This window comes from Polyodon spathula, chromosome 12 (genome assembly GCF_017654505.1).
Source record: "Polyodon spathula isolate WHYD16114869_AA chromosome 12, ASM1765450v1, whole genome shotgun sequence".
In the NCBI taxonomy this organism is placed as follows: Eukaryota; Metazoa; Chordata; class Actinopteri; order Acipenseriformes; family Polyodontidae; genus Polyodon; species Polyodon spathula.
In genome coordinates, this window is record NC_054545.1 from 13,827,281 (window position 1) to 13,853,634 (window position 26,354).

The 26,354-nt window shown below is 35.8% G+C and overlaps 1 protein-coding gene across 3 annotated transcripts in view; it reads right to left on the reverse strand.

The window, feature by feature from the left end:
• Positions 1-23,532: 23,532 nt before the first annotated feature.
• Positions 23,533-26,354, reverse strand: part of LOC121324411 (kinesin-like protein KIF26A) — a 111,156-nt gene continuing 108,334 nt past the window's right edge. For all 3 annotated transcript variants that reach the window (XM_041266249.1, XM_041266248.1, XM_041266250.1), the window contains exon 16: positions 23,533-25,115. In XM_041266249.1, coding sequence (XP_041122183.1) covers positions 24,937-25,115 — 179 coding nt within the window. In that variant the 3' untranslated portion in view covers positions 23,533-24,936. The remainder of the gene's footprint in view (positions 25,116-26,354) is intronic.

The window sequence follows — 26,354 nt, forward strand, 5'->3', positions numbered from 1 at the left end:
CAACTTTGCAAGAGCTACAGGCTTTTATGGCCAAGACTGGTCAACGTGTGCATGTGGCAACAATATCCCAAGCACTCCACAAATCTGGCCTGTATGGTAGGGCGGCAAGAAGGAATCCATTACTCAAGAAAGTCCACCTTGAATCCCATTTGAAGTATGCAAAAAACACTGTGTAGCCATTTTTTGTTGTCTGTCGAAAATAAAATGGAACTTTTTGGTCGTAAATGCAAAACGTTATGTTTGGCACAAACCCAACACAGCGCATCACCCAAAGAACACCATCCCTACTGTGAAGCGTGGTGGTGGCAGCATCATGTTAAGAGAATGTTTCTCATCGGCCGGGATTGGGGCACTTGTCAGGATAGAAGGGAAAATGAATGGCGCAAAGTACAGAGAAGTCCTTGAGGAAAACCTGCTGCCCTCTACAAGAAAGCTGAAACTGGGACGGAAGTTCACCTTTCAGCATGACAATGACCTAAAGCACACAGCCAAAGCTACACTGGACTGGCTAAGGAACAAAATGGTAAATATGCTAGAGTGGCCCAATCAGAGCCCCGACCTAAATCCAATTCGAAAATTAGTGGGATGACTTGAAGCTTGCTGTTCATCAATGCTCCCCAAGGAACTTGACATAACTTGAACAGTTTTGTAAAGAAAAATGGTCAAATATTGCCAAATCTAGGTGTGTAAATTTGGTAGAGACCTATCCCAACAGACTCACTGCTGTAATTACTGCCAAAGGTGCTTCCACCAAATATTAACTCAGGGGGGTGGAGCCTTCTCCAATTATGATCTTTCAGTTTTGTATATATATATATATATATATATATATATATATATATATATATATATATATATATATATATATATATATATATATATATATATATTTTCCCTTAAAAGTGTGGAGTATGGTGTATAGATAAGTGGGAAAAAAATTTTGCATCATTTAAATGCATGAAACTCTGAGGCACTGACACAACAAAATGTGAAAACAGTTCAAGGGGGTGTAGACTTTCTATAGGCACTATGTGTGTGTGTGTGTATGTGTATATATATAGTTATTTCTTTAATTCTGTTTTTCAAATGGTTTTAAAGTGCCACTTTTTTTTTTTTTTTAATGAACAAAATGCATATAGTTCACAAGAATAAATACATTGGCTGTATAATGTCCTTGGCCATGCCTGCAGTTAAGTTGTTTCTGAACCACAGAGGATGGATGAAACAGAGAAGTATCAAAACATGGTCACACCAAATGGAGGTAAGCCTTGTCTAGCTACAGTAAGATGAATTTTCCTTAAACATGCATGTGTCCTACCAAAAATATGTACCTTTTTTATAAAAGGGTCTCAGAAATCTTGATTGTGTCACCATGTAAACCCTTAATGATGTAGTTAGGTACTGGATTACATATCACATACAGTTTGGAACCAGTTCATTCGAAACCTAAGCACTTTCATGTAAGGAGTACCAGTAAGTGTTCCTTGGTTCTGAATAGTGCTATCTTTATTAAAATTGACATTTTGGAGTGGGGAGAAAAGAAAATAATACATCCTGTATGAGAAAGAAAGGCCTAAAAACAACACTACTGTGAGCCACAGGCAAGGGCTCCTGCAGCCAATGTCCTCTAAACCACTTTCCAGCTCACTGAAGTGGGAAGTACAAGCAGCTATTCTGCTCCTGTTTCTGCTTCCAAGCAGATGGTGGCTACTTGGAGCCAACAGCATCAAGCCTGGTCATTGAAACTTTATTGGGAAGGTCCTCCGATGTGAATAAATGTCTTCAGACGGACTAATTAAAACGGCTCTTTTCATTAGTCAGGGCCATCTGTTAAACTGCAGACCTGATGGAATTGCGCACCAGTTGAAAATACAGTAGGTGGGCAGTTATGGCAACAGAGCTCCTCTACTCCTATAAAACTATTAGACTCTTCTACGTGACACTTGTGATTTCTTTATCCACAGCATGCTCAGGTTCAAACACGTATCGGACAACCTGTGGATCTTTACTAGAATTGTAGCATTATCAGTTCTTATCCTTCTCAGTGTTTTACAGAAAAATGTTATTAAATTAAAGCATATTTTCTCTGGGAGCAATGATACATTTTTATTACATTACAGTGTGGTATCTAGAACACAGAGAATCCAACCCCATCAGGAATTCTCTTACAGTCTTGTTTCTTTCAGAATGGTTAAAAAAAATGGAGTGGAGATGTAAAAAAAAACATCCATTGTGCTGAAATGGTATTCTGAAGAAAGGTCCTGCACCGTTATATAGCACCTGCCCCATCGCCACATGTCGGCATAAATTTCGGGGTGTGGTATCATTAACATATTCATCGGAGCGATTCTGATGACAGCGCAGTGGGGTCCCAAATAGGCAATTGAGCACTGCGTTAAGACCTGCTGAAACCAGGTTTATTTAGTGGCGCAATCAGGAACTTTAAGAATTGAACACACTATAAAAAGCAAAGTAGCCCTAGGCTGCAGCAACTGCGTGCGCTTGGACTGACATAGAAATAAGAAATCAAAGAAAGAAAAGTAAAATAAAAGAAAAAAGAACCAAAGACAAAAAAATGACAGAACTTAAGAAACTAACAATAATATTCATGTACTAATAATAAACAAATATATGAATTAAAAAATAAATTTAATAATCTATTTTGCACATACAATGGAGTAGGCTGCTACATAAATTTTCACGAGGAGGACTGTAGCAATTTATTTTCATGGTAATTATTAAAAGTGAAAATATTTACGTACAATATATGAAGAGCAGCATAACAAGCGCGCCACTTCTTTATCTGTATGGGTATGTCTATCTTTTCTTTCCCTGGTTGTTGCTGGTGCTGTTTGTGTGTGTGTGTTTGTGCGTGTATCATGTGCAAGTTTACTGTTTATAATTTTGAGATACACTTTCAAAAACCATAAAGGCCAGATTACTGCAAACTGTTGAAGGCTGAAATTAAATAACTTAATCAGCATACATATGCCTAACGACATTAGCCAAAATGTTTGCCTGCGGGATTTAGTTTTACCTCAGATGTATGTTCTCGGGTTTAAAGCTATGGCTGACTTGTTTTAATTTGTATTCTCTTCATCTTGTTTGAATATGTGTGTGTCTGTAACTGACTGTGGCTTACCTCAATGAGAAATATTTCAGTTTCAAACCATGGCGGAAAATATATAAGTACGTAATTTTACTACTGAACCCCATCCACTTGTGTCCTCTAATACTTGTTTTTCTGCCAATGTGCAACATCCAGACATGATACCACCATTGAACAAACCGCTTGCCAAAATAGTGCCAATTTCAATCAGTTTTGTGCTGAGCATGCATCTACATTAAGGCTACCCCAGAACAGAACAAGTACCCCTGAATGCATCCCATATGAGCTCTCTAGCTTGCCAACTCACCCAGGTACTCTACATGGACTTTTACATCATTATAAATGCATGAAATAATGTTTCATCATATATTACTGTATATGGGTCCATATGGAGACGTCTGGACACAAACAGCTTGAGGTTGTTGTCATACAAGGTTGAATGAAAAACAGCAATGGCAATTCAAGTGTCCCTTGAGTAATCTGGTTTAATAAATACATACTGCTGATCATCTGCTTTATACAATACATATTGAGAGATCTAGCATAGAAAACATTTTTCATACTGAGTTGACCGATTTTTTTTTTTTTTTTTTTTTTTTACCAGAAAGGGAGGATCACATGGTTCCAAATTAAGCAGACGTGGAGCTTGATCTAAGGAAATTAATTCTCAGCTGTTAAATACAGGGTTAAACTTCAACCGCTTTGTTGAATAACTACAGTACTCTATGAAAAAATCATGGTGTAGCCTCTATTTATTTGCCTGTATGAAATAAACAAATCTTTTTTTTTTTTTTTTCGTAAATGAAATAAAAAATCAACCATATATATGTATTATACACAGATATTGCTTTAATAATTCAGATATAACTTTAAAACAGTCAGATTATACAGTAAATATTCATAAACTTGGTACCAAAGCACCTTAAACTCAAAGGGTGAGGAGTAGCAGTAATCAAAGGCCTTTATGTGGCTATTGATGGCTATTAATTAAACTCAGTGTGCATTTATGTAGGACTCAAATTATAATAACAGGACTATTCACAAGCCATGAATAGTAGCTGTCTATAGTACTATAATTAGTAAGCAGGATTGCGTCCACTACTAAATACTCAGGGAACATACACACATTGAATAGCATCTGTTGTATAGATAATTTTTTTTAATGGTCCTGCTGAAGGACTGAATAGCAATTTTGCAATCTGATAGTGACTTTGAAGTTAGGATTAAGTTAAGGTTTGGGGTAAATTGTAAATTAAGGTCTATCAGGTATGACTGTTTTACAGTTTTTCTTTATTTTATGTTAATAATTTTGCATTTTCTTTCCTTTTTAAGTTACAGTACTTGCCTACACAACCAGACAACATGTAACAATAACAGAAAAAAATCCATGCCCTGTGTGGTAAACAATTTCTCTCAATGGGACTGATTAATACAAATTAGCAATTGGTCCACAGCCAACATCATCTCAATAATATAAAATCTACCCAACAAACAGCAAGATGAGTCTCCAAATGGTTGACTAAATATATCTATTTTCTAATATTGCTATATACTGTACCTTATGACTGCCTGTTTAAACTTATTGCAGAAACAGAACAGCAGAAAAGGTAAAACATGTTGAGAGTGACTATTTCAGCAATTTGTCATGTCATGTAAAATCAAAACCAACAGAAGTTGAATTAACTGCCATTCTCTGCTAGCCATTCATTTTCTTCAAGTCTAATTCGTGTAATAGTGAAACCCCACAGCAATGTTTATTCAGAAAACTCCTAGCACCCTTCAGTAGCGTTTAGGTGCTGGCCAGACTTGTCACTGAAATCTAATAATGATCAGTCATCTTTTCAATCTTCAGTTAGCCCTTATAACAGAAAGCCTCTAGCCCTTTGAAACACAGTGAATCATAACTAATTGAATATCTTAGCTGTTTTTGACAAATTGCTTTTATTAAAGCCTTCATTAAAGCCTTTATTATAATTAATTGTTTGGTGTTTTTACACTTGGTGCAAATTAACCCTCCCTTTTATTAAGCAGACTGTCTGTATGATACTTTATCCTGAATAATCTCAATCACAAGAGATTTTTGTCCATTATATTTATAAAATACAGAAGCCTTGAAAGAACAGTTGTGTAAACCTTTACTCTAGTGACACATAAAATGCTTTAAAGATTGCCAATAATGATTGCTCCCCTAAGTCAGAAAAGACATGTGCGTGCTTTAAATCTCTTCCGCGCCTGATAATTTACCCCTTTTCCACACCAGCTTGCTTTAATTACCAAGAGTAAGTGGCAGCATTTGGTGAAGTTTATGGGTGCTGCTCGAGAGAGCGAACACAAGTCAGTTTGCAATCTGCCTGATTGGAGCGCTGTAAATCCACACAGGCACACACACAGTGACAATCACTAGGCGGGCCTCCAGCAGGTACCAAACACTGCCAGGGTCCCATACATTTTCTTTGAATTTTCTGTCAAATCTGCCAATGGCACAGACTGGTCCAGCTAATACAACCAGAGCAGATATACTCACTGTACAAAGTTTTTAGCACACTCAAAGCCACGACCTTCACCTCTCACATTCAGAGCAGCTCCACACATAGAGATATACAAACCTGCCTTGAGCTTTAGGCTGTAATGCACACATAAGGTAGCCATGTCTGTGTTTTTCAGTAATACTAGGTGGAATGTTCTTTTGTTCTGATTTTCCGTCATAAGAACACAATTTTTATTTTGAAAACCAGAATCAGAAACCTTTCATCAATCAATCAGGTAGCTACATCAACAGGAATTACCCCACCACCGGCACCTGGACTGAAAAAATAATAAGGAAAAATAAATAAATGCCAATGGTTGGGTAGTACCCATTGATGTAGCTTCCTGATTGATGGACGAAAGGTTTATGATACTATTTTTCAAAGGAACACAGACTGGTTACCATGCACATGCATTCAGTCATACAATAAACATAAGCTAATATCATACACCATGAGCTGACGATTGCAGGTGATGACCAATATTAAAATAACTATATAAATAAATAGAAAACAGAACTTTGAAAAGGTAAATACATATATAATTTAAAGTTTTCAATTCAAATGTTTTATAGCAAAAAGAATAGAGACTTTCTTTTTGTTCCCCTGACAAATATAATACAACAGAAATAATTGTGGTTAAGTACTGTATGCTGCCCTTGCATTCTAAAGGTTTGTTTATACTTCTGACTGTGACCTAATTTCTGGTCTCAGTCAGTGGTCTCTGACAGTCGGAATGACATCAACCGCACTACCGCGAGCTGTGTCTTTTTTTAAAAAGTCATACAGTCTTTTTTTGTGTGTTTGCAATCACAAAACACACAGGGTCGGATGATGTTGAAAAAATCTAACATTTGTCTCAAGCCAGTGAAGCTCGATAGAGGAACCCAATAAACATGAATAAAAGAGGATTTTAAACTTGCTCCTAAACTGAATGAAATTAAAGCAGTAATTAACCTTTGCTAAAATGAATATTGGTGTTTACATAGGCTACCATGCACAGCAACTACTTGTATAATAATAACAATAATAATGAATACAATGTATTTTTATTTGTATTATTGTTATTCTTTTTATATATCTGAGTCACTAATCAGTTAACTTCGCTATTTATTTTCTATATGCAATTACTTTCCCCATCAAATCAGTAATGTTGCTCAGCTGTTCCATACGTCTGATTGGAGGCAGTATGGAAAACAGATGATCAGTTTTACACAAAAATATATATGAGCCAATTTACACATTCACTTCATTCATGAGATGAGCCATTTTAAAATTCCATCTCAAAGTGTCGCAGGATTGTGGAGCTTGTTGGCAGCCTAGTCACAAGTCAACACCGACAGTAAGGAGACTGGCTGAAAGTATGACCAACAGTTACGACCACTTTGCTGCATCAAAAAGTCTGCTTCAGTCCTTCTGGCGCACCTGTAGAAGTGTCTGCAGCTGACGTACGGCTTTATCTGTGAGAGAAGTATAAACCTGCCCTTAGTTTCCAAACCTGGTCCCAAAAGCAGTGGTACTGTATTTAAAATCTATTCACCCTGGATTGGAATTGCTAGCCAGTTAAATGAAAAAATGTTTTGCATAAACTCAAAATTAGTACATCTTGAAATGATTCCACACATACACTGTCACACCGCCATCATCAGCCTTCTTCAGTCATGATATATATTTCCAGATTTCCATGAATTAAACACAATCATGGTTTTGCTCATATCATGTAGAAAACCAAAACTGTGGTATTTTCTGGTATGCTACCCGCACCTTGCAAAGGACCATATGGACAGCTGGAAATAATTAATCAAAACGCATGGCTGAAGATGTGGTGCACACAGGAAGGCTTCACCTATCTTGATCATTGGACCACATTCTACAACGAGGACTATCTGTATAGACAGGATGGACTGCATTTAAATAACAAGAGAACCAGTCTACTTGGAGAAAAAATCCTCGAGCAGGTTCAGAAGCATTTAAACTAGAAAGGAAGGGGGGAGAAATCAACAAAAAAACAGAAGGGAGACTGCATCAAAACAAGAACAACAACTCAGGTAAAAGAACCATTAAATGTATTTATCTAAATACTAGAAGTATCAGAAACAAAATTCTAGAACTTGAAGCTACTGCACTAACAAGTAACTATGATGTGATAGGTGTTACAGAAACGTGGTTGTCTGAGAGTGATGGGGACGAATATAATATTTGTGGGTATACACTGTATAGGAAAGACAGGCAGGACAGAAGAGGAGGAGGGGTAGCGCTATACATAAGAAACAGTCTTGAAGCCCAGGTGTTAAACCTGGACAAAGAAAATAAAACCGAATCAATATGGGTCAGAATAATGGACAAAAATTCAAAGGGCATAATAATGGGAGCATGCTATAGACTGCCAGATTCAGACGGTGAGCAAAATAATCTGTTATACAATGACATTAGAAATGCGTGTAGCAAAGGAGAAGCCATACTAATGGGGGATTTCAACTTCCCCCATATAAAATGGAATAACCCGGTGGGTAGCGCGAAGGATGAAATTGAAATGGTGGAAATGACAAATGACTGCTTCCTAACACGGTTTGTCAAGGCACCGACTAGAGGGGAGGCATGCCTTGATCTTTTCAAATAACGAAGACAGAATAACTAAAACAGAGGTCAGAGAACCACTGTCAAACTCAGACCACAACATGGTCTCATTTGAAGTGTTTTTTAAATCCCCAAAAGTAATGACTAAAGCTAAGGTTTACAATTTTAGAAAAGCAAACTATGAAGGTATGAAACAGAGACTAACAGAAGTAGATTGGAGTAAAATAGAGAAAACACCCACAGAAGAAGGATGGTTGTTCTTCAAAAATGTAGTACTAGAGGCGCAAAACAATTATATCCCTAAAGTAGACAAATCTAAATGTAAAACTAAATTGCCAAAATGGTTTAATAGATCAATTAAAAAAAATATTCAGCGAAAAAAGGCACTTTACAGAGCATTAAAAAAGGACCAAAAAGAAAGTACGCAGAAAGAGTACACAGAACTGCAAACGCAAGTCAAAAAGGAAGTTAGAAAGGCCAAGAGAGAAATAGAAATGAACATTGCTAAGGGAGCTAAAACCAATTCCAAAATGTTTTTCCAATATTACAACAGCAAGCGAACATTCAAAGAGGAGATTAAATGTTTAAGAGATACAAATGGCAAAATCGTAGATGAAGAAAAAAAAAATAGCAAATATATTAAATGATTACTTTTCACAAGTTTTTACAAAGGAAGATACTGACAACATGCCCCACATGTCATCCAGTTCCTATCCAGTTTTAAATAACTTTAGCATAACTGAGGCAGAAGTGTTAAAGGGACTAGGAGCTCTTAAAATAAACAAATCCCCTGGGCCGGATGAGATCCTCCCAGTAGTACTCAAAGAAATGAAAGAAGTAATTTACAAACCGCTAACCAAGATCATGCAGCAGTCTCTTGACACAGGGGTGGTACCGACAGACTGGAAAATTGCAAACGTAATACCGATCCACAAAAAGGGAAACAAAACTGAACCAGGTAACTACAGACCAGTAAGCCTGACTTCTATTATATGCAAACTTATGGAAACTATAATAAGATCCAAAATGGAAAATTACCTATATGGTAACAGGGTCCTGGGAGACAGTCAACATGGTTTTAGGAAAGGGAGATCGTGTCTAACTAACTTGCTTGATTTTTTTGAGGATGCAACATCGATAATGGATAATTGCAAAGCATATGACATGGTTTATTTAGATTTCCAGAAAGCTTTTGACAAAGTCCCGCACAAAAGATTAATTCTCAAACTGAACACAGTTGGGATTCAAGGAAACACATGTACATGGATTAGGGAGTGGTTAACATGTAGAAAACAGAAAGTACTGATTAGAGGAAAAACCTCAGAATGGAGTGTGGTAACCAGCGGTGTACCACAGGGATCAGTATTAGGTCCTCTGCTATTCCTAATCTACATTAATGATTTAGATTCTGGTATAGTAAGCAAACTTGTTAAATTTGCAGACGACACAAAAGTAGGAGGAGTGGCAAACACTGTTGCAGCAGCAAAGGTCATTCAAAATGATCTAGACAAGATTCAGAACTGGGCAGACACATGGCAAATGACATTTAATAGAGAAAAGTGTAAGGTACTGCACGCAGGAAATAAAAATGTACATTATAAATATCATATGGGAGATACTGAAATTGGAGAAGGAATCTGTGAAAAAGACCTAGGAGTTTTCATTGACTCAGAAATGTCTTCATCTAGACAATGTGGGGAAGCTATAAAAAAGGCTAACAAGATGCTCGGATACATTGTGAAAAGTGTTGAATTTAAATCAAGGGAAGTAATGTTAAAACTGTACAATGCACTAGTAAGACCTCATCTTGAATATTGTGTGCAGTTCTGGTCACCTCGCTATAAAAAAGATATTGCTGCTCTAGAAAGAATGCAAAGAAGAGTGACCAGAATTATTCCGGGCTTAAAAGGCATGTCATATGCAGACAGGCTAAAAGAATTGAATCTGTTCAGTCTTGAACAAAGAAGACTACGTGGCGACCTAATTCAAGCATTCAGAATTTTAAAAGGTATTGACAGTGTCGACCCAAGGGACTTTTTCAGCCTGAAAAAAGAAACAAGGACCAGGGGTCACAAATGGAGTTTAGACAAAGGGGCGTTCAGAACAGAAACTAGGAGGCACTTTTTTACGCAGAGAATTGTGAGGGTCTGGAATCAACTCCCCAGTAGTTGAAGCTGACACCCTGGGATCCTTCAAGAAGCTGCTTGATGAGATTTTGGGCTCAATAAGCTACTAACAACCAAACGAGCAAGATGGGCCGAATGGCCTCCTCTCGTTTGTAAACTTTCTTATGTTCTTATATTCTTATGTGGCTCAACAAAACTGTGACAGTAGTAAGTAAGCATTGACACCTTTGACAAGAGATTGAGTCCTGGCTAACATTATTTGTGACATTAATTATTGTTTATATAGCTCTACAATTAAAATGTACTACCTTTTGTAGTTATTGTAATCATTGCACATTAATCTGTGGTTGATTTGATAAACATTTAGCTTTTTTTGGTCTTTACTACATATTTAATCTATGTCAAATAACATTCTGGGAACAAAAAACATCTTTAAACAATAAATAAAATGTACTACCTGCCCGATATACCATAATTGCATTCAATATAGTATATTTTGAATAGGCTACATGCAGCCTAAGCAGGACGTCACATTATATTTGTGTTACCTTATTAAATAAATATGTAAGTACGTTTTAATCCAAATGAAGTTCAAACAAATTTGTACAGTAGATGCTTTCTTGAAAATCACTTGTCTGAGATGGGGCCAAGAGAACAGCAGTTCTGAGGTAACTATATCTTAAAATACCCTTTATAATGTAAGCCCACTTATAGTTCTGACCCATGAACTGTTCTGGGCTGGGAGCCCATAACTCACAGCTGCTCCTACACCTCCTCTCATAGCAGGAAGCCACAATAGAGAGGGGGGAAACCCAGGGTGCTTTGTCTACATATACTAAAACCGTAGAAGAAAACAGACAAAGGCATTGAGGTGTTATCTCAAAAGGTGCAAGTGATTATAAACAAACACCAAATTAAGCCATGAATATTTAATTCTGTGACTAACAAAGAAATCTAATAGAAAAGGGAGTTCGTTTCTTTTTGTTGCGGTTTACAAAGGGTGATAAAAAGTCTAATCAATATTAGGCTGCTGTTATTACCTCTCAAATTAAATCAGACTTTATTAGAAGGATCGGCAGGACCCAATGTTTTTAGGTGCCGGCGACCCACTTAATTAGAGCAGCAGGGTGGAAGTGAATAAGGCCAGCCTCCTCCCTTTATGACCCTGGCTTGTTGTCGAAACTGTTTGATCTCTCCATGTTTGTATTTGTTCAAGGACCAGGCCTAGCTTTTGGGAACCAAAATTAGCCAAAACAATCAATTGTGAACAGGCTCTCTAAGAGAGAGCAGGAAAAACTGCGACAAAGGTATAGGGGCCAGAAAGGAAGCTTATCCAACTCCATAATATTTTGAAATGTACTGTACAGTACTTCCAACTCTTCCTTTTATCTTTTTTATCAAATGAGTGCTACAGTAATTAAATGCAAACTCTGGATGCATTCTAAATGTATAGGCCTAATCCAGGTGTTAAAGTTCCTTCATAAAATCTGAATAACCCAATGAAAAAAAAAACTACTTTGCCTTCATCATATTACATCATATAGCGCTGGTATCCTGGATTAAAAAGGTGTGTTTTTTTTTTTTTTTTTTTTGTATTTAAGTATATAATTTTCCATTAGATATTAAACTTCATCCATAACTTCCAATTGTGTAAACAAAAGTAGGCAAATGTCTAACAAATTAATTGGAAGGATGTTCAAAATGTTTATCTAGTTTATGCAATGTTTTTAATTAAATCATATTTAATAGTTAGTAATGTGTGTGGCTGGGTTCTCTTCCTTCCCCCTTAATTGGCATTTTATTTCTTCAGTTACCTGGTTAGTGAAATTAATCACAGCAACAGTTTCAGTGCATTAATATGTTTGTTTCCTTTTCTTAATGAGGAGATGGTTTACAGACCCATATTTGTTAACTGTACCATTCCAATATAAAAAAATCTAACAAGTGTTAAAGAAAGCAGGGCATGACTTCCTTCAGGGAAGCTAACCATACAGAAATATAAACAACTGTCTTCGAATTGCACTTTGAAGTAGAAAGCCTTGATATATCTGAGACCCAATGTGCCACTAGCAGCTGCAACCAAGGGGTCATTTTGGTCTGCTCTGCTGGACGTTTTGTAAGCTACGCAAGTGGTGTCAAATGATTAAGAATGTCATAGTATACATTTAACAAAATGACTTCACTGTACTGTGATAATACTGCTCCTCTAGTTCACATTCGTATCCTTTTACCATTTCCTTTGTAGTCAGTAGTTGTCAAATAGGCTTTAAAAAGATGTGTTTATAAATGTGGGATTGCATCTTAAAATATACCTGCTTTGCTCAGTCACCTATGATTTGATAGATTCTTTCAAAATTGACAAGATTTCACTTTTTAAAGTTGATAGTTAATGAGATATAATCCAAAAACAAAGTGGTGGCACATTGCCAGTGTTTCCACTGATCTTGTATCAATCATATAACCCACAGAAATGAGAAATGAATCTGAAAAATCTATGTCTTTATTTGCAGCATTCTCATTTGAAAGAAAATAATTTATAAAGGACTTAATCTTTAACATTACAAAGCTTTCCAAAATAAATATAGAGCCCCCCAGATTGCAACAGCGATATCCATAAGACCACTAGTTTTGCACAATGTGTGTGAATGTAATCTTGAGCTTGATTGACATCAGATGTATAAACTTGATTAGCATATGATACCCTAGAAACATGTGACACTCCCAAAATATTGCCCTTATGCATTGTTGATGTGTATTATACATCTGTAGGGTATGTACTGTATAGGTATCTATAAAGTGTAAAACTTTTTTTTTTTTTATATAAATTACATCATTTTTGATGTGCACTGTTTCTGTATTATTAAAACCTGTTCTTTGTTCAGGATATGCAAAATCATTAAAGACGTTTTTTTTGTAATCAGATTTTTTTTTTTTATCTCTGTGTCTCAGCACAATAACTAATTATATAAGAATTTATTATAGAAATTATACTTTTAATAGATCTTATTTTAAACTAGAGTAAGATTTCCTGCAGCCTTACACAGTGAGATATTAAGAACACAGTTTAATTTAGTGTATTTTGCATTTGTTAATATAGTCCACAGTTGACAGCCATTAAACCTAATGCACCAGTATGTGTTTTTATTATGTTTTTCTAAAACCACTACTGCCTATACTCTCTTCAACACTGTTTGATATTTCTCTTGCTCTTACATGGGATACTTCATTACTGTGTTACAGTCACTTTAAATGCCACTAAAGTAGTGTAGTGATCAATCAGTCAATGCATTCCGCAGATGGTGTGTGGGAATGTTGGATTAACTTTGGACAGAAATTCAAAGGTGACAAAGTTATCCTGATTGTGTACAAAGAGCAGTGCTGAAAACAAAAACTATGCAAAGTACAGAGAGATATCTGAGGAGGTAAGTACTGATAGGCCAGCTTAATTTTGCGCTTTACAATCAAATAATTAACACAAACAATAGCAAATCAGATACACAATTAAAATTACAACATTTAAAAGATGATATTTGTTGATAATTGCAGATTGTCTGGATGTAAAATGTGTAGATTTTTGTTGAGGATTGTGTTAATATTTTTTTTAATATTCTTATTCTATTTCTGAAAGGAGTAGACACCCTCCTTCCTTTCCCAGAGCTTCTCTACAAGATTGTTCATAAAAAAATGTATACGTCTTCAATATTTGTCATACTCGTAACTAAGGAAAAAATAACAAATCTAAATGTATACTTAAGACAGAAAGGGTCAAGCACAGGGAGTCTGGGAATCTTGCTACCAAAAAGTTGGTTGTTTTTGTCAGGGCTCAGAAGTTTATATTGGAGTGTTGTAATCTTGAAAGTAAAAGAATGATAATAAATTCTTTCTGTACAGGAGCTTTAGACTAAACATCAACAAGATGCCCCCATACACTGTGTGTGGTTTTTCTTTTATCCTTAAATATATTTTTGGTTTTATTAAGATCACAGAATACAGTTCTGTCTAATGCCCTCCTTTATTTGATCTTAAGAAACCCTTTTCTTTTGTTAAATCATACACTTTTCATAGGTCTAAGTTGCTATGTTCTGGTCTATTACTCTATAGCATGTATTTTACATTTTATTAAGAATTCTTACTAGATGAGAGACTCCACAAACTGCATCTTCACCCTCCTATTATCTCTCTATAATGACCCAAAGCATAACATCTGTGTACATACCAGTAATCAGAATAGAAAAAAAAAAAATACCAGACATGAAGTATGTGTATACAGAGCTGTAGCCAGCCATGAAAAATCAGAGAGGCACTTGCCCATGTATTGTCCCGCCCCCTTTATATACTGCAGTTTACACATCACTTCTACTAGCAGCTTGGAATTGGAATATTAATAACCTGGGTTCACTAAATTGCAGACTACCAAGGGAATTTATTATTCCTGATTATTAGGCTATTATGTACTTATTTCTAATCAGCATTATTACTTTGTCTCACCTTGTAAGTTGTTAATGAGCCTTGGTCATTTTTGAAACCTTTTCGAGTACGTTTAACTTCTACGGGGATACCGCTGCAGTCTGCAATGACAGTAAAATATTTTGGAGAACACAGAGGCTAAATATATCAGCGGGACTTGGGGAATTAATGCATCCACACAAATGAAATGCATTTTATTTTAGGGCAAAGCAACATATAAGAGAGTCTAAATAAGTAATAATTAGTATGATTTTAACCAAGGCCCGTGCCTCTAGCTGGCTACAGCTTGGTGTATATTTGTGACTCCAAATTGTGTCTAAAATCTCAAATATTGCATGATACATGTCAACTTCTGTTGGATCAAACAGACCCAGAACAGAAAAGGAGGGTTGTTGAGCTCTGCACTTATATTTAATTATCACAAATTGAGCATTCATTAGATGGATATATTTGTATTGGAATAATATAAACGCTTGTTTCTGAGGAGAAAGTCAGAAATGTATTTGGAATGGTATATTGTTCATCTCTCTTTATATTTATATTTATGTACAAACTATATCATATTCAATAGATGATAATAATAATTATATAATAGTAAACATGTGATATTTGATATTTATCTGGTGTCAGTAAAGCAACTGTCCAATTTCTCCATGCCGATAAAGGCATCCCTTTGTGACATCACTTAACTGTCAGAACAAATTACTGACCTCATAAACAATATTTGTAATGTAAGCCTGGTCTCTTGTCAAACCAAGGCATATTTGAGGGATCTCCCTCCCATACTCAGACATGGGTCCAGCAGTATACGTTGCCCCAGCAGTTTTAATTTCACTCCCCCATGCTGTTTTGAAGACATGTGGAAACCATTTGTTTTCCTCCTGACTTGCTAAATGGCTAAGGTACTCTATTTTTAACATGGCAATTTCTATGCATCACCAAATTTCCTTTGATGGCCCCAACAGCTGTACATCGACTGCCATTTATAGCTAGGGTCCTGCAATCATGTTCAATTTTATACTTCAATACGATTCCGTGGCGTCTCTGTCTTACATTCTTCAACAGTTTATGCCTTACGTGCATTCTTGTTTATCAAAAAGCACGCCTCTCAGTTTGTTTACATTCCTCAAAGGTAGTCTTAGTAGACTCAAGATTTGAATCTCCCTTGAAACTACTCTGCCACTCTGAACCAAACAGACCCATTTCTGTTACAGCTATACTTGCCAGTTCAAAAAGGAGGTTAAAAAGCAACTTAGACAAAGTACAATAAGGATAACAGTTTATTTATTTATTTATTTATTATATAGGGTTAAATCACACACTGTCATCCCTGTAGAGAAATAACTGTGACAATGTATTAAACTAATGAGAATGAAGTCTTAGCTAAATAGACGAAGAAGCTATAAGGTCAATTTAGGCTTGGAGTAGGATAGATACTGTACCCATAGAGAAGTGGAGAGAATACCTGATGAATATTCTCTGTGGGGTATCAGCTTTTAGGGATAAATTCACATTAGTGTGTCAAAGGAAGTGAGTTTCACAGCAGTGAGAGAGATTTTGGTTGACTCGTCACAAGGCAACAGGGTTCTGCTGCTGCCCTGGGCTGAATTGAGAGGGATGTTTTTGCATTGAGAAATACTGGACTTGATAGCTGACACAAAGTGCCAAAAAAAGTCACTTAAACAGTAACCTAGTTTTCAAATGCAGGTTAAAAAAGGGGTGAGGGATATCTGTGATGTACAACAAGTTCTTAAGATCCAAATCCGTGGTACCTGCTGAGATATGCATTTCAAATAGACACGAATGTGGTATAATATTCTGTAGTGAGGGATAGGGATATATGGATATATATATTGTATGGGACATTCCAACAGCTGGTACCAGTGAACTACTTTATCAGGGCCACAGTGAAACATTAGCTCCAAATACCAGTGTGCTGCCTTGCTGCTAACACAGTCATAGCCTGCTAATTGTAGTGCCAAGGTATCTCCCAGACAATATATTGTAATTATAAGGGTATCCCTGTGGTAGTATACAGTAATAAAAAATAAAAATAAATACTGGTACATAGTGAAACACCCATAAACCAACCAAGAAAATAACAGCTACTGTACAGATGTCTAATTCAATGTGCTTCTTATACAGTAGTTTCAAATGCGTTGTTGCTGCTTACTTCCAGTTACTGTGAAAAAATCCCCCTCGGGTACCTGTACTTTGTTTGACACATGCATGGACATCTGTCCTGAAAAAAAAGCACAATGCACAAACTATTCCTAACTTTACTGGGAGTTGCCATCACATCACTAGCTTACATAATAAATTGATGTAGCCAACCCATGCACTTTCAAACACTTGGATAAACACTGAAAAATATACTAGTGTGAAAAATTGGGCCTCCTTTACTGAGGGTATGTTTAATTTAATAATTAAAATTATTCAATAAACTGTCATATTTCTGAAAAGTGACGGGCACAATGGATACAGGTAGACATAGTATCATCAGGCACCATCAGCATACCTCAGCCCTGACCCTCTGCCTCTCCTAAGCAAGAGATTTGCAATGCTAATGCTAAATTGTGCCAATTTGTAGACTTATGACCAGAGCTGGTAGAGTATGACAAAGTGTATGCTGTGCTAAACTCCTTCACCTTTCCATTACCTACATGTCAACATCAGCATTGTGTATTTTGATATTATATTAATCGTTTTATATATACCTAATAATAGATGTGTCCCTTGCTACCTGAAAGAGTAGATGTCACACATATATAAATAAAAGAGAAAAGGGTAGCAATAATGGTGCAAGAAATAATGGCTAGCATTGCCTTTGGATCCCTAAATAATGATCGATGTTGCAACTACTGCACCGTGATAAAAAGCTTTACACAGAATCACACTGCATGTAGGCCTAATGACCTGCTCCCAGTTGTGTAACGTTGTACTTCCACACTTCTCTTAACGCACTTCAAAAAACAGTCCCTGACAACATAATTTGTAAAACAGCCCTGAAAGATTATAAATAGGGATCTTCATCGATTTACCTTCAGGATTTAGATGTATTTATAAAAGTAAAGTACAGTGAATTAAACAGCTTATCTTAAACAATATTATTTGTGGTTTGTTTGTTTGTTTTAAATTCCATGTATTAGTTTTACAATCATAAAAACAAACACAACAGAGTCAATATTGAATAACAAATCGCACTCAAATGCGTCCTACCCAAATATAGAATATTGTTTGCTTTGCGTTTTCCCCATAGGACTGCTGTGTAAATTGTATGGTTCTGTCGCGTAGACATTAATCCTGGTTAACAAACAACTAAATAAATACATACCTTAAAAATATATTTTTTCAGCAAAGACTACACACAAACACACATTTGGGAAGCACTACCAGGAGTTGCCACTACCAGGACTTAAAATGTACCCCAGGACAGAGAGAAACCAGCTAAAAAGAAGTATAAATCAAATCACCCTGTATGTCTCAAATAAAAGGCTGTCTATGAAATCTCTAAACCAATGACCTGTCTAATACAACATTTTCTGACGTAATTCTAATGGGAAAACATAGGGGAATGGGTTATGATAAGCAAATAAGAAATTGTAACAACTGCCATCCTTTGGTCTTTATTATCTAATGACTGGAAATAAAAAAGAAAGAGAAGTCACCGTTAGCAGGCTGTGAAACATTCCATCCTGACGATGTTAAAACATCTTGAAAAGAATTCTATGCAACACAAAGCCAAGAATGCAATGCAATATTCCCTCAGTGGACCAAAAACAAAACTGTGGGTGTGCTGCAAGTGAATTCAAGAAGTTTGATTTGTAATGTAGTGTCATATTTGTCAAGAAAACATATTTAGTCAATAAAGAACACTCACACATTCACAGTTATAAGCCCGACATTGTAGCTCCTTAAAAAGAAAACCAAAGATTTGGTTTTTTATTCTAATCAAAGAGGAAAATGTAATTCTATAGATCGTTTTATCCTTTGTTCTTAGCTTTGGTTTTGAAAGGCATGCAATACCCCAGTAATTTTACGAATTCTCTGGTTTACAGCCAATAGTTACATTTAAGTGTGGAATTTAAACAGTTGGCCTTAGAACTTCACAGTACTTTGATTTTTAATGGATCTGTTTTTTTCTGCGACCAGCGGACCCAGCTTCTGAACCACATATGTAACAAAACTAATGAGGGTTTCATACCCGTGTTTGCAGAGATGAAAGACGTGAAGTCCGCTCTGCAATCTAGTCCCATTTAGAACCAACAAAATAATTACAGTACATCTCACCAAATATGTATTAACATAATTTCTTAGGTAACATATTTTCCTATAAAAAAAGATACACATATTAAGTTAAATGTGCAGATCTTTGTTTTAAATTATAGATTTTTCCAAAGCTACTAATGAACTCCATTTACAGATCAAATATTCCAATGCTGCACTTTCACCTCGCCCCTGTATTCCCTTTCAAGGGGTCACATTGAGAAACATAGAAACATGTGAGCTGTTGGAATTAGTCACTGAAAACTAAAGCAAGAGGCTTCAGAGAGTTCTGTATATGTTCCTTCATGAGACCTCTTGAAGAAAGATGCACAGATGCAGCAGAAGTGAGACACTGAAATATCTAGAAGGAGCAATCATCAATATATGTATTTCATAAGTAGCTTAGAATAAAATACCATTAAAAAATTGACCATTATGTGTGCTTTGTATATGGGAATTTAGTGGCTGGATTGTGGTTACTTTGAGGCATGGCTTATAGATTTGATTGCTGGACCAGCCTTCATATCAAGGGGAGAGGAAGGCCACCTCTATGTCCTTAGAGCGAAGCAGATTATAAATAAAAACTAAACAAATTAAAACCATACTGTATTAGCTCACTGTATTGCCTTGAAAAGCATGGATTTAAAATAAACTGCTTTCCTGAGCGTTTAAGCACTTAACACATGTTAAAGTGGTTTACAACTAAACCATCTACTGATATAAAGAGTGATGATTTAATTATATTAAAAGCAGGATAAGATGATTTGGCTGAACAACACGAGCAGCTGGTAAACACTTAATGCTAATCAAATACAGGGCCATATTTGACAACTCAGGAGCCCTGTGGCCTTTGACTTCTCATGTTGTTTGAACTTCCAGCCAAATCTCTAAAAAGAATTAAAAAATGTATAACGTCTACAAGATCAAAACAGCTACATACGATCACAATTATAGTTTGTTTTTGTTTTAAAAAAATCGTAGCCTAATAAAGCAATGAGGAATGGTTCAAAAAGGCTGTCTACAGTACAAGGCCTAAATGCTTTGTATAATAAACTATGCTGGTACACAAGATACACCAAACATCCATTCCTATATACAGTACTACCGTTACATAAGTTCCTTGTAAAGTAAAACATGAATTATGTTTCCTTGTAGTTGTTAGGACTGAGAATATAGCCGCTTAATTTGTTTATTGAAGTTATTGAAATTAAACTCTGGACTAAAAAACATTAGGACATGAAAAACACAATACATTTTTTGGATCTTTCCCAGCATGTAAACAAGATTAACCGCATAGTTGTCGGCTATTTTTTGTTTAAGGATGTAGCCTCAAAGGCAACTAACATTTTTGTTTTGCCATAAAAGCGTCAAGTAAACCAAAATGGCTGATCATGTTAAGTACGTCTAATTTTTTGGTGCAGCGTTATCCAAGCTCTTTGTTATAGACAAAGACAAAGCACTGTAGAAATAGAAAAGAGCAATGCAAATATTAACACATTAAAAAAAAAAATTAAAAAATGCTAAGTTTGTCTGGACAGGTCACAAGACTAATACACGGGTACCATTGGACCCACCTCGGGAAGTCAAAAGGGAAATACCAAATAAAGAAATATATAAGTAACTGTCTCACTGTTTCTGAGTGATGAGGAATGACACTTCCAGAGTTCTAATGTCTAAAGCCCCCTCACCTGGGAACAAAGTCTAGACCAAGCAACATGCAATTACCCTGTACCTAACAGAGTGCACCAGGGGAGCAAGCCGTTGAGATGTGATGGGACAAGGCAGGCTTTCGGACACTTAGAAGTCACCAATGGAAACAGATAAGGTTACAAAGCATTCTAGTGTTTAAGAAACACGTTACTTTACCTTTGCTTTATCCTTTTTTGTTCACATCACAGCAATATATTTTTCAGCATGGTTGTTTTGACATTTGTATTCATGCATCATTGGCAACAAATCACCTGGGACTACGCTTCAAGTTTTACTCTGGATTTGTGCCACGAAAAAGGGCTTTTGTCTTATGAGCATTAAGGTCATACGCCTTCCTGATACTGTGCTGATGCTGTACCAACGTGGGAACCAAAAACAGTGAGCTGTGTTGCAGGAGGGAGCATGATCTGGATACACAAATTTTCTTTTTTCTTTTTTTCCTGCTGTACACTAAGTGAAAGGACAAAAATGAGCTTGGTTTTATTTCTCACCCCCCATCTGATTTATGACACAAGAGAAGTGAACAAGTATTATGATTATATTGAAGAATCTATCACCCAATACAGACAACACAGGATACAGCAAAGGTAGAGTAATGTGCCTCTTGTAAACACTGCAGGGTGTTCTGAAGTGTCCCCTTCAGGATAACAGCTCAAAAGCAGTGAACCCGGAACCCCGATGCCTCAGTTTTTGTCAGAAGACAGACACAACACTTCTGACTCTGGGGTTGCAACATGAAACTTTTTCAGCTACAGTTACTTATCTTGACAATGTGAACTGCTGTAAATGGTGCTTATATAAATCTGGAATCCTTGCAGGCTTTTATGGAGAATTTTTAATTCAAAGTGGACTGTTGGTGGATAGAAACTTTGATCTTTTAACATTTTGATGGTTTACAATTCAAATAATGTTTATCTGTACTTCCAGGTGGAGCACATCTTAAATCACATTAGTAGTGGCGTATTATAATCTGAGCCACTATCATGCACGTTGACGGATTGTAATGGACAAAGTAAGCCTACAATGTAATAATAAAACTAAACATCACACATGCTGTTTTCTCAAACCCAATTGATGTCCCAATCATGTGTCTTGACTGTGATTGATCATCTCAGTCATGAAGTTATAGACCAATCACACAGCATATTGTTTAAAAAAGATTCAAACTAAAAGCATGAAAATCATGTTTTGAAACCGCTACATATAAATCCATTAGCTTCTTTCACAAATCTGGATGGCCTAATAATCAAAGAACAGCAAAGGATTATGTTAAAACCTGAATTAAACTGTTTTTAGAGATTTACTTTCTTCAGATCAAGATTCCCAAATCAGATCCAGTAAAAAAAAAGTACAAATTCAGCGTTGAATATGAAAAGGTCATTTAATGCTACGTCAACACTTGTTTTAAAACAATATAAAAAAAGGACACTTAAGGAACATGTCTTTTATTCACAAATAAAAGCTGACGCAAGTTGTCATAATATACATTTATACAAAGGATCTGAAACCCTATACAAAAACAATGACATTAGAAAATATGATTTGATATGAAATGTAACATTACATACATTGTTAAATCCATTAAAAAAATGTTTTCAGTTTGGCAATAGTTTGTCAGCACAGTTAATTAACCATACATTAGTGAAAGCCTTGGTTTTATTTTCATTAAAAAAAAAAAAAGAGAGCACACATCTCATGCAGCATTTTCAAAAAGAGCCTGAGAGCTTTATCTGCCTTGGGTAAAATAATAAAAACTGTAATAGTAAAGGACACAAAAAAATCTATATCCTGTTGGCATATCATAATAGACCTCTAGTCTAATAGCAGTTGGTGTAGTTTTTTTTTTTTTTTTGCTTACTTTATATCTATTGGCAATGGAAATTTAGACAAGCCATGCAACAACTTGATCACCAAGGTTATTTTCAGTAAATCACTGTTGCTCAAGTTCTGGAACTACCGGATTCTGCCGAGTCAACGCCCCAGTTTAAACGATCACCTCCCAACTTTTAGCTGAAAGTAAAATTTTCACCATTAAATCTCTTTTTTTTTTTTTTTTTAATAACCATGCATAAATAATGCCTGAGGGGAAACATCACAGAAGTAATTGCTATGTGCATTAATGATTCAGACAATTGCTTGCATCATCAGTGATGAAGGCTCTGATGATGAAGACATGAAGTTTGGCTGTTTGCAATCAAATAATAGACTCCGTAGTCTGATAGATTACGCTTTCCTGTTACGCTGCAATCCATACTTTGGATTTTTTTTAGGCACTGTATCTACTTTGGATGCTATGTTAATGTATTCTCATGTTGTGTTTTCACATTGGACACTCCAATTTCTTACTTAGAGATTATGTAAAGCCATTTATTTTAGTGGCGCAAAAATTTCATGTGTTTATATATATATATATATATATACATATATATACACACACACACATATATATATATATATATATACACACATACACATATATATATTTATACACACACACACATATATATATATATATATATATATATATATATATATATATATATATATATATATATATATATTAAACATACCTACTTTTGTTCTAGTGTTATTCACCTGCAAATGTGTTTTTTTATGGTGTGCTTTAAACTTCAAAGTTTAATGTTTGTTTTGTGCACATTTTTGAAATGACAAAACAGTGGACACACTGCAGCAACTGAATTGTATTTCACCAGTCAATAAATATGTTAACTGCACTTTTTGATTCTTTAGTTTGACTGTGTGCTGTGCTCGACCTTTGAATTTTAAGCATGCCTAACTGTAAACGTAACCTATCTACCTAATGTTACTAATGCCCGTAATTTCGCAACTGCCCGAGTCAACGCCCATCACCCACACACACTTTTGACTGAATGGAAACTTTACAGACGTCAACTTTGCAGAATCCGGTAAAACAGTGAATCACAGGTTATGCATATTTAATAATAATCATTTTAAGTTGAATTACTAAAGCACAGCTGATCCAGGCTTGTCGCAAATTTATTTAGGCTTGCCAAACCCTGACAAATACTTTGTTGCTACTGGGGGAAAAAAAAAAAAAATGATAAATGGGTTGTGAAGACTTGGTATAGATCTTTTATTTACTTATAGACTAGAGAATATGCGAGTTAACCTCCAGACACTGCCTGTCTGTTTCTGATTCTCGCCAGTCACCTTGAACAGACTTAACTAGACTGTCAGTTTGCAACTCACTGTGCCAGGCCAGAAGAGTGCATAGGACAAGGTGTAGCACCTTAGTGCAGAACGCCAATGTAATGTGCTTTGATAATCTGCTACTCCCATGACTGGAGGGAGATGAAAAAGTATGTCATTGAATTCTTAACCAACAAGGTTCTACTGTACTGCATTTAACATCTACTGGGAATTGGCATGGTCAAGGCAACTGAAAAACTGAAGACACGTTACTTAATGGAAAAGAATTCCAAAAATATGATACAAATCCATTTCACTATCAGAAACCACTTATGAACATTGAGTTTGAACCTAGTTTAGGAAAGATGAACCCTTTAGGGTCCGACTTCTATGTTCATATAAAAAAAATCTGAGGTTTGACATGAGAAGGCAAAGTCTGGGATGCAATAATAGTTTACTTATTGCTTTTTGATGCTACAATGATATTTTGTACATAGTGTATAATCATATAAAATACACTATACAATATAAAATACGATGTTTTTTTTCTTAATAGGAATATGTTTAGGGTTTGCTTAGGTATGCTGGTTTTAATACTAGCACCAATAAAAAAAAAAAAAAAATAGTTACTTAAAAAAAGGCACTTTTGGGTTTAATTGAATGTCTTCTTGGTTTGCGTCGCTTCCTTCTGCCGTGTGGAGAGCGGAAATTGTTTGTATGCTCTTTTTCAGTCTTCCTCTTTCTCCACAGTAATAGGGTTTGAGGCACCACAGAATTGTAGTCTTGTTTTTTTTTGTTTGTTTTTTTATTTTTATAAGCCACTGTCTCCACATTAAGTCTTTACTCACATTCCTCTCCCATCTTCTAATGTATCCACATAGTGTTTTTAATACTGCATATCTTTCCTTTATGTTCTCCTCCAAAAGAAATGGCTCAGTAAAAAGATTCCTTTTTCTTTTGTTCCCTTTTGCTTCTCCTCTCCTCTTCAAACCTCGACTTCTCGCAGCCCATCTTGCATGTCAGAGACCATCCCAATGTCAAAACAGGTCACCATCATGACGCGTGACTTGCATAGGTTGACACAGTACTCCAGATCCTCAGTGGCTTGTTCCAGTGCCTCCAGATACTCCTGGGACTCCTTATCCAGGCCCAGGTCAACCTCAACTGTTAACGACAATGACAAGAAGCACATTAGAAACGCACCTCACAAAACAACCCTGACACAGCTGAGCTTCTCAATGGATGCAGTGGAGAACATGAATTCTTAATGTGTTTTACAATCAGGCTATGGTTGGACTTGTCACACTGTCTAGGCAAGTTTAAAAAAACAAAAAACAACATGATTAGAACTAAATCTTAGACTACCTAATATTTGGTAAGGTAGTCCAAGATTACTGCCAAATCAGGTTCTGTTAAACCAAGTATTAATACATATATAAACTATAGATTTCAATATAGAAAGATATTTGCCTGTGGGTACTGTAAACATCTAGTCAAATCACATCAAAATAATTACAAGTACAATCTAAGCAAAAAACAGTACAGTTAAAAAAAAAAAAAAAAAAAACGCACAATAATGACATGGCCCTATGTGCGTCAATCAAAAATAATAACACATACGTGACATACAAAAATGATGGGCACTGCTCAGCAACAACTACCACATATATTCCATCCTAGCAAAGAGACTAAGAACTGCAGTAGGTTAAGATAATCTTTTTTTGATACCTAGTTGGGATAGAAAGACCTCTGAATTTGTTTGTTTGTGTAGGGTGGCACTTCAGCATGCATGCTTGTTTTCCTTGTGTGGCAGGTGGGGGTAAGTTTCTTTGTAGAATTAACCAAGGTCATCAATGTTTAACAAGTGCTGTGAGGTCTTTAACATAAAATCCAACAACTGTAACCAGCACAACGCTGCAAAGCATTTTTCTTGGTATGCTGATATATTGACTGTGTCCAGATATAATAAGAACCTTTGGTCTAAGGGTTAAGAATGAAGGCCCTATGGAGATATTTTCCCCCACGACATGAATGACTACACAGTGAAACAATTTGTTATTTTTAAAACAGCCTTTCAAAATGTTCCACTATCTGACAGCCCCTTTATGAATAACTGTGAGGCAATCCTCTCATACACTGTAAATAGTGTCATTCAGCTAGGACGTGTGATAAGACAAAAGAAAACTATACTGTTTTCTGTGAATACTAGCACTGTCTGTTTCTTGATGTGCAATGTAAAAAACAATAATATAATAAAAGCAAGCAGTGAAACAAGGTTTATAAATATTGTTAAACCTGAACTATGGTCACCAAAGGTAGTTAACATTTGCGGCTGCTAATTCAAAAAGACTAATGGGAAATTCACGAATATATAAAACTGCTGACCACTGTGTTCAGTTAGTC